Source organism: Scomber scombrus, chromosome 13, assembly GCF_963691925.1.
Source record: "Scomber scombrus chromosome 13, fScoSco1.1, whole genome shotgun sequence".
NCBI classification, from domain to species: Eukaryota; Metazoa; Chordata; class Actinopteri; order Scombriformes; family Scombridae; genus Scomber; species Scomber scombrus.
Window position 1 is genome coordinate 11,966,322 of NC_084982.1, and position 19,075 is coordinate 11,985,396.

The 19,075-nt window shown below is 41.7% G+C and overlaps 1 protein-coding gene across 1 annotated transcript in view; it reads left to right on the forward strand.

Moving 5' to 3' along the window:
- LOC133993224 (NALCN channel auxiliary factor 1) overlaps positions 1 to 5,819 on the forward strand; it is an 83,274-nt gene extending 77,455 nt beyond the window's left edge. Inside the window, exons 2-3 of the mRNA XM_062432115.1 lie at positions 2,856 to 3,027; positions 5,518 to 5,819. Of these exons, the coding sequence (XP_062288099.1) occupies positions 2,856 to 3,027; positions 5,518 to 5,819 (474 nt within the window). The remainder of the gene's footprint in view (positions 1 to 2,855; positions 3,028 to 5,517) is intronic.
- Positions 5,820 to 19,075: the final 13,256 nt, after the last annotated feature.

The following is a 19,075-nucleotide window of genomic DNA, read 5'->3' on the forward strand; positions in this document are numbered from 1 at the left end:
GGGATGATAAATTAGGAATCATGCATCCGCAGCAGACTGATGGTTGAGGGAGCAGCTATCTTGCATGCAGCAGCAGCAGTGGGCTTCATGACTTTGTGGCAAAGCGCCAAAAAGAACCATGTTTTTTTACACCACATCTGTTGCATTTCAAACAGATGTTCTGTTGGCCTCTGAGGCCAAATTGCTCTTTTTTGTTGCAGTCTCGAGTGTCACCTGCCTCTAACTTATTGTACGATTACAAAGCAGTGACCTAAAATGTTGATTGAGTCATAGCTAAGAGGTTGCTTTAAGCTGTGTCCAGAGATAATCACTTTAGTTGTGGTGTTATTGATAATTCAGCTTTTGATTCCTTGATTCATGTCTGAGCCTTGGCACAAATGATCAGACAGACCTTGACTTTAACTTTGTTTTATGAGATTCTGCCGAGTAGGAGAAACGTCAGAGACATACCAAAACAGACACTTCCTGAGGCTCATTGCCACAGACATCGTTAATGTAATGTGATACATTGCTGAATGAGAGAAAACCCAGCGTTACGCCCGGTTTGTCTTTATCTCCCCATGCTGACAGCTACAGGAAGAACAGTTGTCCAAACACCAGGAACAGGAGGAGGTGAAATGTAAAATGTGTTGCACAAGCAAAATGTAAAAGAAGACCATGTACTCTCTAATATACTTGTAAAGTCTTATTCAAACACAGATACATATCCGTGCACACACAGAGGCAATGATTTTGAAATATTAGCTTAATGTGTACATGAGAAGATGTGACACGGAGTGATGTGACCACATTTTCTTCTGGCATTCACACAGTGATAGCAGATTAGAGAGAAGGGCAATGTGTGGGTGCATATGTGTGTGTGGTAGCGTCTTATCTTCAACTGGAAATGTAATTATTAACACATGGCAATTTATTGTATGTGTGTAGACTGTCTGTATGTTTACATGATCAGTCATGCATATCCTGATGCTGCTAAATCTACAAAATACATGACAGATAATGCAGCCCAGAAGTTACAGTATGTTGTTTGACAGAAATATTTATATTATGAAATATAATATGACTTATTAGAGGGACCATTACTAACACAGGACATAAGGGCCTGAAATATGCATTATAAAGCGAAAAACACACACACACACACACACACACACACACACACACACACACACACACACACACACACACACACACACACACACACACACACACACACACACACACACACACACACACACACACACACACATTATAGCAACATGTAAGCATATCTACATGTAGGACTGATATGATCTATGGTTTGGGGCCCTGTTTCTAGGCATAATGATTGTCTCATAGCAGGTGCTAGCTTGCCCTGCAGTCCTTGGGGTAAATACCAGCTAATTGCTGCAGGTGATAATACCACACAATGAGGCAACCACCTTATCGCATGAGAAAAGATAAACAAGGTGCTAAGTAAATCATTTGTCCCCACTTGTGCACTGGTAGAGTTGAGAAAATAGGTGAGAAAAAAACAAAATAAATTACCACATATTTGAAAACATGAGCCTGTTTTCCTGCTGTGTTAACAGACAACAGTTATGTAAACAAACCTACAGCATAATAACTTAAATCGTTGTCTACCATATTAAAAGAGGTGTCAGTCAGTTAAGTATTGTACATGTCATTCCTGTATTTTGATGATGGTGCTACACTTCTGTTTTAATTTGGATAGTTTGAATACTGTTATTAGTTTTAATCATTAGGATTTTTATTACAGTGTATCAAACCCCAATTTTAAACTATTTCCTGCTATGCTTTTTTCACTTATTGCCATTAGATATATTTGCACACTGTAATCGCCTCTTCGTATAGTACCTTTCATTGTATTGACTGAGTCATGCAGATATTCACAGAAAACGATGGATGCATGTACTGGAAGTGACGTGCGGTAGGTTATATTAGGGGGAAAGCGAGCATGCAAAATATGAGTTCAGTATTACTGTGGAACATTGTTGACTGTCTTTCATCTTCTTTACAATATGATGAATCCTCTCAACCCATGGGTTGTTTGGGTGCACTTTAAACAGTCACATCTGTTGCATTTCAGGCATATAGTTGTGCTTTTTTGAAAAAGTTATCCTCATCTTCACTAATTTCATTTTTATTGTTTTTTAATTGAATCTCCAGTGTATATTTTTGACTACATAAATTTGTCAAGTTAATTAAATTATAAAGTAGCTTTTGTTTTCTTGTAACTGATTATTATAGATGATATGATATTATAGTTTTTCTATCTATTTACAAACATAACCGATTAGAAGTTATAATCTTTTGTTAGTATTGTTGATGGTGGGAGTACTTAGATCTCTATCTGTCTCACTCTATCTAGATTACTGTATGAATTGTTTAAAACAAACTGCAGGTGCTCTGATGCACTCAGGTTTACACAAACTGAAGTAGTGAAAGACAAGTTATGTATTACACCACTGAAAACATAAAAAATGTAACATACACAGTGATACTTTTCTTAAGAAGAGGTTGTGTAATACATTGTGTATTCCACCACTGAAAACACTGATATGTAATGTACACAGTGATGCTTTCTCAAGAGGAGATTGTGTAATATATTGACACACAAAGTGATGACTGCCCAGCAACAGTCACATTCATTAAACAGTGGATATCTGGATCGCCAGGATATCTGCTCAGAACCGGAGAATCAATAGCTGTAGAGGTCATGGATGATGCACGAACCTGTGAGTGTGTGGATGTGTATTAACCAATGCAATCTTCCTTAATTCATCAATATCTTCTCTCTGCACCCCCTCCATCTCTCTTATTCCCTTGCCCTCACCTCTCTGTCTCCCTCCTAGATGGTTTATAAGCCCTGGCTGTGTTCTCAGTACTTCCAGACCACCCAGATGCACTGCACTAAGCGAATCCCCTGTGGTCAGTACTGCCTGGAGGTGCAGCAGCGGTGCCCCTTCGTCCTGCCCGACAATGATGATCTCATTCACGGAGGCAGCCCCAGTTTTATATGCACAGGTACCAAAACCCATCTTACATGTTGTTTTTATCTCCTATGTTTGTTTTCTTTTACTCCTCTATTAAAGATTAAAGTCAGCGCTGCATTAGTACCCAACCAGTAGGCACTGAGTGGTTGGGCTGAAGTACTTTGTTGACTATTTGAGGGATAAAAGAGCATTACTTCCCCAAATCCTGGGATTCAATCCTACAAGTAGCAAGCTTCTCTGACCTCTTTTGCTTCCACCCACCCAGTTTACTGTCGAGCTACTAGTCTGAGTAACTTATTGTACAGTCCATTGCGTGAGGTACATTGCAGGAGCTTTATATCTTGTTCAACCACCACACAGCGAACACTTGTGACTCTACAGTTACAGGATGTTCTGTCTAATCAGCAGACTAACAGGGCGATACACCAGAACAACAATTGTTGCCAATTATTCACAGCAGAAGCACCTGCACAATGGAGCACTGTGACAAAAGTCTGTATGCTGAACAGCGCATAGCTCTCTGTGGGCCAGGGGTAGTGGATGTGGTGCACACACACACACACACACACACACACACACACACACACACACACACACACACACACACACACACACACACACACACAAACACCTACAAATCTGAATTCTTAATAAACGATTGTTGAAATTGTTGGGACCAGATTTAAATCCCCACATACTACATACAGTAAATAGGAGATGAGTACCACACAGTGTGATTGTTAGGACAGAATTTTTTTTCCTCCCTGAACATAATTCATATAGGCACACAGCACTTACAGTAAATAACATGCTAATGTTGCCCTCTGGTGGGCATATGGATCATTGACAGGTAACAGTCATGTACAGTGTCCGGAAAATAATATTTTGTCACTCATTAAGATTACATGATAACACAATAATGTTTTTGTTATTAATATATGTCAAGACCAAAGAAAAGACCCAAACACACAGTGTTAATCTATCTCTAAGTAGTTTCTGATGTCCCCATCAATTTTTAAATATTACTTACTTTTGCATACTTATACATTAATACATATTTGGTGTTTTAGTGAGTGTTCACATCAGCAGGATGGTGTATGTGGGTACGTTTTTAGACAATTATGAAGGTTTATGGCACAGAGGAATAAACTATGTCAGGCTTCAGCTAGTCACTAGTAGGAAACTTGTTTTTATGTTGGTCTCTCTCAATATAAAGGTCTCACCATATGACAATCCATTCTGTTCTTTGAAAGCAAGCTGATTTGGGAAGCACTGAGCAAAAATTTGGGGCATATTTAAAGTAAGTGAGTCAGATGACAACAGTTATTGCAGTTCCTTGGGTTATTTCTCTATATGTACAGTAAGTGTATGTGTGTATTTCACCAACAGCTATTTAAACATAGTTGCTGTCAATTCAGAGTTTGTCATAAACCTGCCATAATTACATGTTTCCTCTTGTCACAGTTAAGCTGTTGACAGTCAAACTGTACTGAGTGGGCAGAAACTTTTTCAAAGTTCACTTCTCACATCATTGTGCACACTGGCTATGACAAAATCCCTTTGCTTATGATGTCTGTGGAGGGTGTGTTGGTCAGCTAGTTGTGATTCTAGTCCCTGTCTTGATGAACTGTAGTCTATTGGTCTAGTTGAAAATGCAAGGTTTGCCGAGCAGAATAGAAAAGAGATAGTAGATGTTGAAGTGAAGGATGCAGCATTGCATGTGTGTTCATACATTTAATACACCCTTTTCTACAATAACCAAGACAGCTCAACATATTAGTCACCCTTGACAAGATTTGTAGCATAAAGAAATTTGCTGCAAAGAAAGAAAATACAAACAAATGCAAAAAAGCTGCAAGTTTCACTGAGCAAAATGGAACTGAGGTACAAACTTTCCAAGGGATTCATAAAACTGTTAAACACACCAGCACACCAGCACACCAAGTAAACATTTTTATTTTAGTTTTTAACATTCTGTTAGAATGATTATGACACTATTGGATTGTTACTATTACTATTATTATTAATTAAAACATATTTTAATCAGTAAAATATTTTAAAGTAACAATAATAGCTTTTTGGACCATTTGGGGTTAGCACAAAAGCTGAAAATACATCATTCCCATATCATGACCTTCTAAAGTGGATATAGGAATGTGTTAGCAGATATGGAGCAACATTAATAATCATGAGTCATGTTTTATGGCCACCTGACATATGTAAGTGCCATATTTATTTTCCATTTAGCCATGTTTTGTCTCCACCAGCTCCCAATGAAAATATCTCTGCACTGTGGCAGTGACATGCTTCACTTTGTTATTTTGGAATTCATTCTTATAGATATCACTTGATGTTATTGACTTTTAAATCTTTTATTGTCAAAGCACTGCTGGTGTAGGAAGCTGAAAAGGCAGCAATGCCCTTGTTGTGACAGGAGGGAACTATACTGAATGCTGTGCACAATAAAGTGTGAGCTTAATAGTCACTGTGCATCTCTAACTGTTTATATCTCCACCCTCAGGGTTGCTGGAGGACTATCCATCAGGTGTGAACCCAGATGCAGAGTGCTGTGATGTACGGTGGGACTTAAAAGTGGACAACCGTTCCTTGGGGACCCTGAAAAGAACTCACCCGCCATGCCAGCACCGGACCTCCCTCAGCTCCTCGGCAGCCTGCAGACTGTGTAACAGCCGGCTCAAACTCTGCCTGCTTGTCCTCGTCCTCCTACACACTGTTGCCAGCCTCACTGCATCCCACAATGCAACAGGACTGGGCCTCCCTGCTATCGCGCCTCTGGAGGAGAGCCCTGCCAACGACGAGTGATAGAGCTGCCAGGAGGAGGTGAGGTTGTTGAGGTGGGGGATTCCCTCACCATGGCAACCGAAGTGGAAAAATACAGCCTCAGTTTGTGCGAACGGCTGGAGCTGTGTGCCTGTGGACATTCTGCAACACTTTCTGGCAAATGGAAAATGCAGGACGCTTTGAGACGAAAGACACACAAATCAATCAAAAACAAATAAATAAGTAAACAGACAGACATACTAAGGGACTCAACCAGTCCCTTAGGTAGGAAAAGGGGACAATGCCACAGCCTTTGTTGAGTGGGAAGGTCAGCTTCCTCATGGCTGAGTTTCTCTCACTACGCTTTTTTACACTGTGTTCCAATTATTGGTTTCTGTTGCACTGGCTGACTATGGAATAACACAATCATATTCTCTTTCTAATGCTCATCCTTTGTGTTTGTTTCTGGTCTCTCATACAGGAAGAAAATGTGTTCTCTGAATAAGACAGATAATGTGTAAAAAAAAATTAGCTGCAAGTTTGTGTGTGTGTGAGATGATTTGTGTATCTAGATTTACTATTTGTGTGTGTGTGTGTGTGTGTGTGTGTGTATGTGTGTGTGTGTGTGTGTGTGTGTGTGTGTGTGTGTGTGTGTGTGTGTGTGTGTATGCGTGTCTTTACACACGTGTGTACTTATGTATGTATGTGTGAGAAAATGAATGTGTGTTGCTGATATGTACCCTAAAAGTCTACCTACTCGACTGGTGCAACAATGATGTTTTTATGGAAGCACCCCCAGATGTTATTCAGCTCCGCCATGCTGGTTTGTTGGTCACATTCCCGTAAAAGCATCACTGGGTTTTGAATGTGGTTTTGGACTGATGCCCACATTAAGCACCGTGTTAACACAGGTTTTACAGGTTTCACTGACTTTGTTTTATGAGATAATATTCAACTAACACTGTTTTTTCAAGTATAGTGTTTATATAATTAGCATCAGTAAAAATCTGGCTAAACTAAACTTAGACGACAAATCCAGTTTAGCCTTATTTTCATAGTTTTTTGACCATCATTACTACAGTAACAAATAATTACATTGTACACCAAGTTTACTGCTCTGTGAAAATGCGGCTACATTGCTAAAAATTAAGTCAGACTGGGCAATGAAACACAAGCAGTAAGACAATCACACAGGTTTTAAATAAACCCCAAGATAACATGAAGCCTGTCACAATTGCACGAGCAATGAAGGGTTATTAGGAACATTTCAGGTCCACTCACTTTCAGTTTTTACACCAAAGACAGTGGTTTAGATAATATGACCAGATTGATAGACTGTTAGCTTGTTTAAAACCTTTCTGATTGTCTAATTCCTTGTGTTTCTTGTCCCTTTGGACTTTGTTGTAGTGATGTCACCATGTTCCCAGATCTCAGTACTTGACTACAGTGTTATTATAACCAATAGAACTGGTAGCCAAAACTACATTAATAACACCCAATTTGTAGTAAATTGAATTGAACAAACTAACACATTTTTAAAAATCATTATGACAAAGCTGCAAATATTGTGCAGAATGATTGTGGTTTAAATATTCTGAAGCATTAGATCTCATTAAGTTAAGCTGCTCTAAATGCAGATTCACAGAAAGATGAGGCAGAAGCATGATGCCAAATAACCCAAAGAAAGCTTTTGCTAAACATACTGCCTGGGGCTAAATTATTTTAGATGCTACTTAACTTGATAAAATGTTATGCCTGGAATAACAATCAACCAGGGTAACAGACACAGAACCTGTTCTCCCAAGAAAACAACACAATCGGAAGTAATTTCAAAAAGGCAAAAGCAACAGACATGACCGACGCCATCTAGGGGCCATAATAATCAATCCAGTAATTTATCCAGGGAAGTGATGCAGTTATACAAGATTACTTCCTTATTAGGAGGATGGGTGTTGGGCGGATCACTAGATAGTTAGTTAGATGGCAAAAAAAGATTGGTAAAAATTGTATTTATCAGTAGGAGACTGATGTTTCCTTTTTTTTTAACTGCAAGTCAGGACACGTTTTTAAAAACTATAACATGGTGGTTACTGTTGCTGTGATGACAAAGGTTGCCTTACAACATTTTAAATGATCATTTTAATCCAAACCATGATTTTCCCCTAACACTAACCAAGTAGTTTTTGTGCCTAAACCTAACCAGACCTTAACCTCAGCATTGTCACACCATAAAACATACATAGGATAATTTTATCTCACAGAACAAAACATGAATTTGTCTTAAACCTGTCTTAACCAAAGATGTTATGGAAGGCATTTAACCAAAATCCCATTCAGATTCTGGTTGCTTTTCAGTCACATGGCTAAGAAAACTTAGCTGACATTGGGATTTTAACACTGGATTGATATACATGTATTTATCCCTGATGCTCCAGATATAAACGCTTACCTTTATATATATTTTTTTAGATTTTAAAGGTACTGTCCAGTCAAGATAATGCCTGCAACATGAAAATAACAGTGCTGTCTCCTCTGCCTCAACAACCTTGATTATTTTCCTTGTCCCCTCGGTGGATTTATAATCTAATATGACAGCAGTTCGAATATAAATAACTTTATTCTATTTTATGACCACTACCTGAAAACTTGATTTTCGGATTGCACCTGAACCAAAACTGAAATCTATATCAGTGGTGTAATTTTAATCTCAGGCCCCTTTATTCACAGGAAACAAGATGACTGGATGTTACCTTTAAGGACCTTTTATTCTTTGTTAACTGCAATCCCCTTGCGGTTATGATGAAGATAAAATGTCAACATGTCACTAGGAAAGCTAGCATGCTACCTGTAGTAGTGTGAAGGAAAATACACTGACCAACTAATAGATATATTATATTATAATCCCATTCCATGGCCATACAGTAGAATGACATCGACATCTCACCAACACTGGGACTGTACGTTTAAAACTGTTGGTTTCCATTGAATCAAAATGTGTAGTTGTTCTCATTAACTGCATGTGTCCTCAGCCCCACTCCCTGTAAGCACCACATCTGTTCCCAAATCAGCTCCTGAAGCATGCCCACTGTCTTGTAGTTTTCTCCTCAAAGCATCAAACTAATGTCTCATTAAGTAAAGGGCTTATTAAGATATACAGTACAAACATTATCATCAACACACTGAAACACATGTACATCAAAATTGAAAGCAGACAGAGGATAAAACATGATTTATTACCTGTTTTCACTCATACACCTGCAGCACAGAGGCATCTCACTGGCTGTTACTGGAGAGCAGGAACAGAAACAAAACCAGAGAGAGGAGTGTGTCATTGTCTTTGTAAGAATAACCTGATATTTGTTAAGTCAGCTGACATTTGCATTTATTTTTATAAATGTTGACCAGCGTGTGAACAGAAAGGAATGGTGTGACCTTAAGGGCTGACTTCTTCTTCAGTTTGTAGATTTTCCTTTGTCTCCTTGATGAACTTGGCTGGCAGATCAGGTATTCGAAGACAACCAGATGATGCTGAATGCATTTTTTCCCCCCACTCTCAAGTATGCTGATCACTTAAACGAGATGTCCAATCCAATATCTGATGTCAACCATTGTACAACACAGCTTATATGAGGATTTTAAAAAACATTATTATTCAGACCATGTCTATACGACAAGAATATTAGCCTATTTTGACACCTGATGTTTAGACCCTTCCCATCATTCCTTGCATAAAATACATAACTACTCATTGTCATTCAGCACAGCACTCCCATGCCCATCATGGATGACTCAATGATAGAAAAAAAGCTGCTATTCTTCTGTCAACCAGTAGATGGTGATATTTGTATTCTTTTTATATTGCTACTGCTGCTGAACACCTACCACACAAGGACTGACAGATACAAGTCACACAGCAATCAGGAAGGCAGAACTCTGTGGGTGAACGTGTGCTGCCATATGTGATCATCACGCAGTACGTGCATATACATAGATGTGTGTGTGTGTGTGTGTGTGTGTGTGTGTGTGTGTGTGTGTGTGTGTGTGTCACTAATTGCTGTGTAGTCTCTGGAGAGCTCGTTAGCATTGCCACAACCTTGGGCCTGTTGTCCTGTGACCCATAGGGACACCCCCCTCCTCCTCCACATACGATAGAAGATGTCAGAGAAGGTCAGGGTAAATTAAGTGGATAATGACCTCAAACCGGTGCCAAAGTATACCTCGTATTGAGAAAATAAACCTGATTCAAAATCTGCTATTACACAGTGCATTTCATGCTGAAACAACTGGGCTTCAGTAGTAATATAGGATCCATCAGTGTCATAGAAATGTGCCATGTTAGCAATATTTGGATTGCAACTCACGAGCATCAGGCAAACCTTGCCACAAGCACATGTAAGGGATCTCTTGAAGACATACATGTGATTTCATCCTGCCTATCATGTCAGTGGTTGTGCTGGGATGTAACAAATCATCACAAGTCAACCACTGGTCATGTGCTCATCCAACAAAACCTGCATTCCCAAGTCATGCAGAGGTTATGTCAGGTCTGATGTGTTCTCACTGTGGTTGCATGGGTGTGAATGCTCTGCATACGTATGTGTTGGTCTTCACACCCCTTCAGACAATATTGCACCAAGGATGTACATTTTTGTGTGCAAGGTTTCTTCCAAACAATAACAATAATAGAATTAGATTCGATCGATGTTAAGCTCTAATTTGATTTTCATTGGTAATGCAGGCATGCATGCAACAATTACTCTGCTGTTTTTTTTTTGTGTGTTTAGATTTTTTTACTGCATTATATTGAGAATAAATTGTCCTATAGATTTAATCTAGATCTCCGACAATGGTCTGTAGCAGATGTAGGGTTTGGTCTGTCACATTCCATTACACACCAACCTACAAAGACTAATTTTGTTGTTTGCCCCTGCACATATAGAGTATGTATACCACTTGCCCCCAACCCCTATGCACCCACCACCAAATGGTATGTACACAAATATTGACCCCTTTCACTCCCTTTCAGCCTCTCTCTGTTTTCACAATAGTTCCGTTCTCTATCCTGTGGATCTATGCAGAAGCCCATTCCTTTTTTGGTTGTAAATACGTTCCCTAGTATGCTGAACAATTTATGTCTTTGCGTCCAGGTTTCCTTGTGTATTTTGAGTTAATGTCATGTTACTTTTTTCTTCTACTTCTTCTACTTCTTTTTTTTTTCTTTTTTATTTTGAGCATCTGAAATCATTGATGTTAAAAGAGAATGTGGTAAGGTTTAACCAATAGACTTGTCCTCAGCTTCGCAACCTTATTGTAAAAGGTTGTGTTTCTGTGTGTGTGAAAGCGACAGATTTGATTTTAGAAATGAAAATGGTTCAAAGGCATATAGAAGTATCATTGCGATTATGATTATTATGATTACTATTATACTACCAGTATATTGTAATATTATAGATGCTTTAGTTCAAGTAACTTCTTTAATTTTTTTACAAACAACTTTGATGAAATGATTTATAAAACAGTCTCACAAGTCATGATCTTTTCGAAAAGTATGAAAACTACTGCTACAATGATTAAAATTGTGTTCTGATGAAAATAAATACAGACATATAATCTGTTCCTCTGTTGTGTTTCTGTATGATGTGACATTGTTCCATTTTTGTATGCAAAATCATAATATAACAATAATGTCAACAAAAAAAACTGTTACATAGAGAAGAAAAAATATCTTCTGGCAATTTAACTTATTTAAGAATAGAAACAAGAGATGTAGCATAAACTAATAATGGAAGGGTGAATGTGATTACATGGTTATAAGATGTGATTTACTTGTGTGAAAATGGACTGAGTGAGCATCTAGACAGTAGCTAACTTTAAACAATAACTGGAAAGTTGTTGAACACCAGAAGGTCTTGACTGATGCGTCAGATCAAAAACTCTCTGACACACCGTTCATCATTTGTAAACACTATGTTAACAGAGCTTCATCTTCACCTGTCAGTCACTGGTTTCCATTTAAAATAATGTCTTACTAAACTGTTTTTAGTTTTGTCTTTACAATCCATGATGACACAAAGAGCAATCATACCTTCAGAGATGCTAGTGCTAGCCATCTTATTCGCTGAAAGCAGCTTAAAAGATTCCCAATGAAGCACTGTGGATACCGGTGGTGTCACGTTCAACCCTAACCCTAACCCTAATCCTAACCCTAACCCTAACCCTAACCATAACCCTAACCCAAAGGTAATGTATGTTGTCAGCCTCTTGAGCACCAGAAACATTTAAACTTTTAAAGAAATCATCCACTTTTCAGTATAACATAGGTTGAGAAATAGGTAACATGTTTGAATGAATTGAATGAATTATTTTATCACATAATTTATACTCTTGTTGAGAACATAAAATGTCAAATGTATTCAATATTTTATTTATTTTGTGTAGCACTGATATGCTTTTTCAATCTTGGAAGCCAAAATGATTTTGCGATGGCAGACTTTTAGTCCCTAGCATGGGTCAAGACCCAAATCCTATATTCTACACTTCCTGCTATATAATGCATCTTGATAGCTTCTCTTCAAAAGACTTCCTTTCTTAAATGCCTTTAAATGAAAATCTCTTTCAGAGACTTTATATTAAAAATGTGTAAGCTCCAAGATCAAGCTGATTTCAATCTGATGACTTTAGAAAACCCCCTCCACAGTCACAGAAAGTGTTACGTATAGTTTTCACAGGCTAAGCGGTACTCCTCATGTTAGCTAATCTTCATGTGTGAAAATGGTGTGTGCCCCTTTGAACAAAGTGCCAAGGTGTGAGTCTTTTTTTGTCTGAGGTCTAGTGTACTTTGTTGGTTCAGTTTCAGTTCAGTTATTTTGTTTAAATACCACACCACTTTTAATAGTAGCTTTGCAGTGCCCGGGATTGGGTTTCTTTAACTCTGTAAAAAAAAATACACTTTTAAAAATGATGCATCATTAAATAATCTTGACAACAGTAATACAGAGTATAAATCTACAATGTTAAAGCCTTCAATAATGTGATGCTTAAAAAACAAATTATTTTATATGTAAAAAAGCACAGTAACATAGTGTATGTGGTTCCACTTAAAACCATGGGATGGCAGTATGAGCATATTAGATGTGTGAGTGTAAATTGGCATTACTCCAACAGTATAAAAGTAGACCTAGTGTCAGTATCCTTGCATGTTCATTGACACTTGCTGGACATTTTGTGTGTTGCAGCCATGTGCTTTTGTTTGTTTGTTTGTTTGGGTAATGACTCCGCCCTCACCTGTCATGCTTCCATGTGGTTATTGTCGGCCATTTTGTGCTCACCTGTACTCCGTTAAGTCCTAATGATTAGGCCTACTTATTCTGTGCTCTGTCAGCCCCAGTTTGTCAGATTGTCCCAGTCTTTTGTTCTGAGCACATTTACCGTTGTTACCTTCTTTGCCTGTCTGCCAACCTGCTTGTTTGTACTCTGCCTGTGAACCTGGTTTTTGGATTTTGCCTGCCGATTTGGATTATCTGCCTGTTTGGACTGCTTATTTGGACCTGACCCTTGCCTGCCTCTAGACCACTCTTTGGACTGCCCTCTAGTTTGTCAGCTCTTCTCCTGTTTCAGTTTTGTGGCCAAGAGCCTGCATTTTTGTTGAGTTTTTTCACCGTTTGACGGGACATTCTTTGTTGGAGTTGTTTTTTGACTTTTTCTGTTCAATTAAAAACTCTTGAATTTGGAACTTCCTGCATTTGGGTCCGAACTTTCTACAAAACCTGACATTACAATCTGACCAGATAATGGACCCAGCAGAAATAAGTACGGTTCTTGATTGGCATGGAGCAACGCTGGGGAAACAAATTGAGTTTGTTTCCAGGACGTTGGAGGCAGCTACAGCAAGTGTGACTGACCTTGCTGCTAGGGTGCAACAGCTCCAGTTAGCCTCCTCAGTACCACCTCCTCCAGCTGCTCCAGCCCGAGAACCTCGCCTGCCTCCACCTGAGACTTACTCAGGAGATCCAGGATCCTGTCAGTCATTCCTAGCTCAGTGTGAGCTGATTTTTGGACTACAGCCATTGACTTTTCCTTCCGATCGTTCTAAGGTTGCCTACGTCATCACCCAGTTGTCTGGAAGAGCTCGTGAGTGGGGAACGGCCATCTGGAGCAACCAGGTGGCGATCCAGGATGACTTCACTCAATTCACTGGTGAAATGAAGAAGGTCTTCGATCGCTCTAAACAGGGAAGGGAGGCTGCTCGTGAGATCCTTAACCTCCGTCAAGGCCGCAGGTCAGTGTCCGACTTTGCAATAGAATTCCGGACTCTGGCGTCCTCTACTGGTTGGAACCTGGAAGCTCTGTATGATACGTTTTTCAATGGACTTTCTGAAGGGATTAAGGATGAACTCATTCCCCGCGATTTGCCTTCATCTTTTGATGGCTTGGTGGATGTGGCTATCCGTGTGGACACTCGGCTAGGTCAGCTTCATCGGTTGAAGACAACCAGTAGTTCTCAGCGGACTGAGCTTCGTCGAGGGTCCAGTTCTCCTCTTCAGGTCCTTGAGGGGGGATCAAGGTCGTCCACTCCGGCTCCTCCAGAGCCAATGAAGATAGACCGGACTAGTCTTTCACCAGCTGAGAGACAGCGAAGGCTGGAGTCTCGTGCCTGTCTGTACTGTGGTCAGCGTGGCCATTTTGTTTCAACCTGTCCTGTAAAAGACAATGCTCACCAGTGAGGCGGGGAGTACTGGTGAGCGCAATTCCCTCAAGGATCTCCCCATCCCTTCGCACTGTTCTGCAAGCAACTGTGATGTGGAGGAGCCATCATCACACCACCTCCGTCCTCATTGACTCTGGAGCTGAGGAGAGCTTCATTGACGTATCACTGGCCACCAGATGGGGAGTTCCAGTAACCACCCTGCAAGTGCCATTGACTGCCTCAGCGCTAAACGGGACCTGTTTCGCCAAGGTAACCCATATCTCATCCCCGGTGAGTTTGATGCTCTCTGGTAATCACACTGAGGAGATTGCTCTTTATGTTATTGATTCACCACAGATTCCCATAGTTCTTGGTCACCCTTGGTTAGTCAAACACAACCCGCACATTGATTGGGAGAAGAATTCTATTTTGGGCTGGAGCCCATTCTGTCATTCCCAGTGTCTGAGGTCTGCCCTTAACCGGTTCCCTGTTTTTCCTGAGCTACCTGAGGAGTTTCCAGACCTGTCAAGAGTTCCGGAGGAATACCTAGACCTGAGACCCGTCTTCAGCAAGTCCAGGGCAACTTCTCTACCACCTCATCGTCCATATGATTGCTCTATAGAGTTGCTTCCTGGAGCTTGTCCGCCTCGAGGTCGTCTGTACTCTCTGGCGCCCCCTGAGAGAATGGCCATGAACAAGTATATTGAGGACTCCCTAGCAGCAGGTATTATCCGTCCCTCGTCCTCTCCAGCAGGGGCAGGGTTTTTCTTTGTGGGCAAGAAGGATAGATCATTAAGACCTTGCATTGATTACCGGGGCCTCAATGATATTACGGTTAAGAACAGATATCCTCTTCCCTTGATGTCCTCAGCCTTTGAACTGTTACAGGGTGCCACAGTGTTTTCTAAATTGGACCTTCGTAATGCCTATCATTTGGTGAGAATCAGGGAGGGAGATGAGTGGAAGACGGCATTTAATACACCCACAGGGCACTACGAGTACCTTGTAATGCCGTTTGGACTGACCAACGCCCCAGCTGTGTTCCAGACTTTGGTCAATGATGTACTGCGGGATATGGTAAACAAATTAGTTTTTGTTTATTTGGACGATATTCTGATTTTTTCCAAGTCCCTTCGTGACCATGTCCATCATGTCCGGTTAGTTCTTCAGCGGTTACTAGAGAACCAACTTTATGTAAAGGCTGAGAAATGTGAGTTCCATCAACGCTCCACATCGTTTTTGGGCTTTGTCGTCTCTGAAGGTGGTGTTGGGATGGACTCCTCTAAGATCAAGGCAGTCATTGATTGGCCTACCCCTCAGTCCCGCAAGGATCTGCAGAAGTTTCTGGGTTTTGCAAATTTTTACAGACGGTTCATTCGTAACTATAGTTCTCTTGCCTCTCCTCTAACTGCTCTGACATCCTCCTCTGTCAGGTTTTTCTGGTCGGAAGTGGCGGAGAAGGCGTTCCAACAACTGAAGAAGCGTTTCACCTCTTCTCCCATTCTGGTTATGCCAGATCCTTCGTGTCAGTTCATTGTTGAGGTGGATGCCTCTGAGGTAGGGGCTGGAGCTGTCCTGTCCCAGAGGTCCAAGGAGGACAATAAGCTGCACCCATGTGCCTTTTTCTCCCACAAGTTAACGCCTGCTGAGAGAAACTACGATGTCGGGGACCGGGAACTTCTGGCAGTCAAACTCGCTCTGGAGGAGTGGCGTCATTGGCTAGAGGGCGCTGAGGTTCCTTTTCTTGTGTGGACGGACCATAGGAACCTGGAGTATTTGAAGTCTGCCAAACGACTCAACGCACGCCAGGCCAGGTGGTCTCTTTTTTTTAGTCGGTTCAATTTTACCTTGTCTTTCCGTCCTGGGTCCAAGAATGCTAAACCTGACTCTCTTTCTCGACAGTTTAGTGCTCCAGATGCTGCTCCTGCCCCTAACACCATTTTGCCTTCTCACTGTTTAGTGGGTGCAGTTTCTTGGGATATAGTCTCTGTGGTTCGCAGTGCCCAGCAACAGGAGGCTTGCCCAGCTGGTTGCCCCCCTAACCGCCTGTTTGTCCCCAGTTCTGTCCGTCCTCAGGTTTTGGAGTGGGGTCACTGCTCCCGACTGACCTGCCATGCCGGGGTTAGGAGGACTATGGCATTTCTCCGTCAACAGTTTTGGTGGCCCCGAATGGTTGCAGATGTCCAAGCCTTCATCGCTGCCTGTCAGATTTGCGCCCAAAACAAGAGCTCAAATCAGCCACCTGTCGGACTCCTCCAGCCGCTCCCGGTACCCAGACGACCATGGTCCCACATAGCCTTGGATTTTGTGACTGGCCTCCCGCCTTCTGATGGTAACTCTGCTGTCCTGACTATTGTTGATCGGTTCTCCAAGTGTGTGCACTTTGTCCCTCTGCCTAAACTCCCTTCTGCCAAGGAGACAGCTTCTCTCATGGTTAACCATGTCTTTAGGATCCATGGAATGCCTTTTGACATGGTGTCTGACCGAGGTCCTCAATTTGTGTCCTCGTTTTGGAAGGAGTTCTGTAGGCTTATTGGAGCCACCGCCAGCCTCTCTTCAGGATTCCATCCTCAGACCAACGGCCAGACAGAGCGGGCCAACCAGGACCTTGAAAGGGTTTTTAGGTGCCTGGCGTCCCAGAATCCCACATCCTGGAGTCGGCATTTGGCATGGGCTGAGTATGCCCACAATTCTCTCCCTGTTGCATCTACGGGTCTCTCCCCTTTTCAATGTTGCCTTGGCTACCAACCACCTCTCTTTTCTTCCCAGGAACTTGAGGCATCGGTTCCATCTGTCCAGGCGTTTGTCCGGCGATGCAAGGCGACGTGGAGACGTGCTCGAGCCTCTCTGTTGCATTCGGGTGCCCAGGTCAAGCGGTTGGCAGACCGCCGAAGGGTCAAGGCCCCCCACTACAGGAGCGGTCAGAGGGTTTGGCTCTCTACCAAGGACCTACCTCTCCGAGTGGACTCACGTAAGCTGGCTCCCCGCTTCATTGGGCCCTATGTCATCGAACGGGTCTTGGGCAGATCTGCAGTCCGGTTGCGCCTGCCCCTCTCACTTCGCAGAGTCCATCCCACCTTCCATGTGTCCCGGGTCAAACCTGTCTGTCACAGTCCTCTGTCTCCCCCGGCTGTGCCCCGCCCTCCCCCCCGGCTCGTTGATGGGGGTCCTGTCTACACTGTCGAGAAGCTGATGGATGTTCGCCGGCGTGGGCGTGGTCTCCAGTTTTTGGTTGACTGGACAGGGTATGGGCCAGAGGAGCGGATGTGGGTTCCCGCCCGCCACATTGTGGATAAGACACTCATTAGAGACTTTCGCCAGCAACACCCACGCCATCCTGCCTTGACGCCGAGAGGCGTTCGTTGAGGGGGGGGTAGTGTCAGTATCCTTGCATGTTCATTGACACTTGCTGGACATTTTGTGTGTTGCAGCCATGTGCTTTTGTTTGTTTGTTTGTTTGTTTGTTTGGGTAATGACTCCGCCCTCACCTGTCATGCTTCCATGTGGTTATTGTCGGCCATTTTGTGCTCACCTGTACTCCGTTAAGTCCTAATGATTAGGCCTACTTATTCTGTGCTCTGTCAGCCCCAGTTTGTCAGATTGTCCCAGTCTTTTGTTCTGAGCACATATACCGTTGTTACCTGCTTTGCCTGTCTGCCAACCTGCTTGTTTGTACTCTGCCTGTGAACCTGGTTTTTGGATTTTGCCTGCCGATTTGGATTATCTGCCTGTTTGGACTGCTTATTTGGACCTGACCCTTGCCTGCCTCTAGACCACTCTTTGGACTGCCCTCTAGTTTGTCAGCTCTTCTCCTGTTTCAGTTTTGTGGCCAAGAGCCTGCATTTTTGTTGAGTTTTTTCACCGTTTGACGGGACATTCTTTGTTGGAGTTGTTTTTTGACTTTTTCTGTTCAATTAAAAACTCTTGAATTTGGAACTTTCTGCATTTGGGTCCGAACTTTCTACAAAACCTGACACCTAGAGGGAGAAAATTTAGACGGGGATAATAAATGAATCCTATATGGGTATTTATTGATTCAATTTTGTGCTAAACTCACTGTATTTTCTCGACAGCAGGGGATTAGTTTATCCAATATCCACTAGGTGTTATTAAATATTTACTGCAGTTTTTCACTGAGCTGAGACTTAAGCCAGGAGACTGGTATCTCTTCCAATCATACATCATGAAACTGCTGACAAAGAGCTGCTGAGGTCAGTCTGGTCAACAGCATTAACACTTAACTTTTTACAATATATAATGTATGTTACACGGCATACACTTATTTGGCTGCAAGCATTGATAAAACTGTGCAGTAAGGCTATGACTCTCCTGAATTTGAATATTAATCTGTGAAAGTAAATAGACACTAAATAGTTTACTCAGTAGTGAGGAGCAAATCAAGACACTCAGACACTAATTAATCATTGTCATTTTGTGTCATCACTGTCTGCTGCAGAGTCAAATTTTTAACATCTTTAATGGGATTGTTAGCAGAAAATAGTGTACATACCATGAACACTACTTTTTTTTCGTTCCTTTGTGGAATATTTGAGGGCACTATGAAGTGGATATATTCACACACTCAGCATTTGGACACTCAAATAAAATGGTG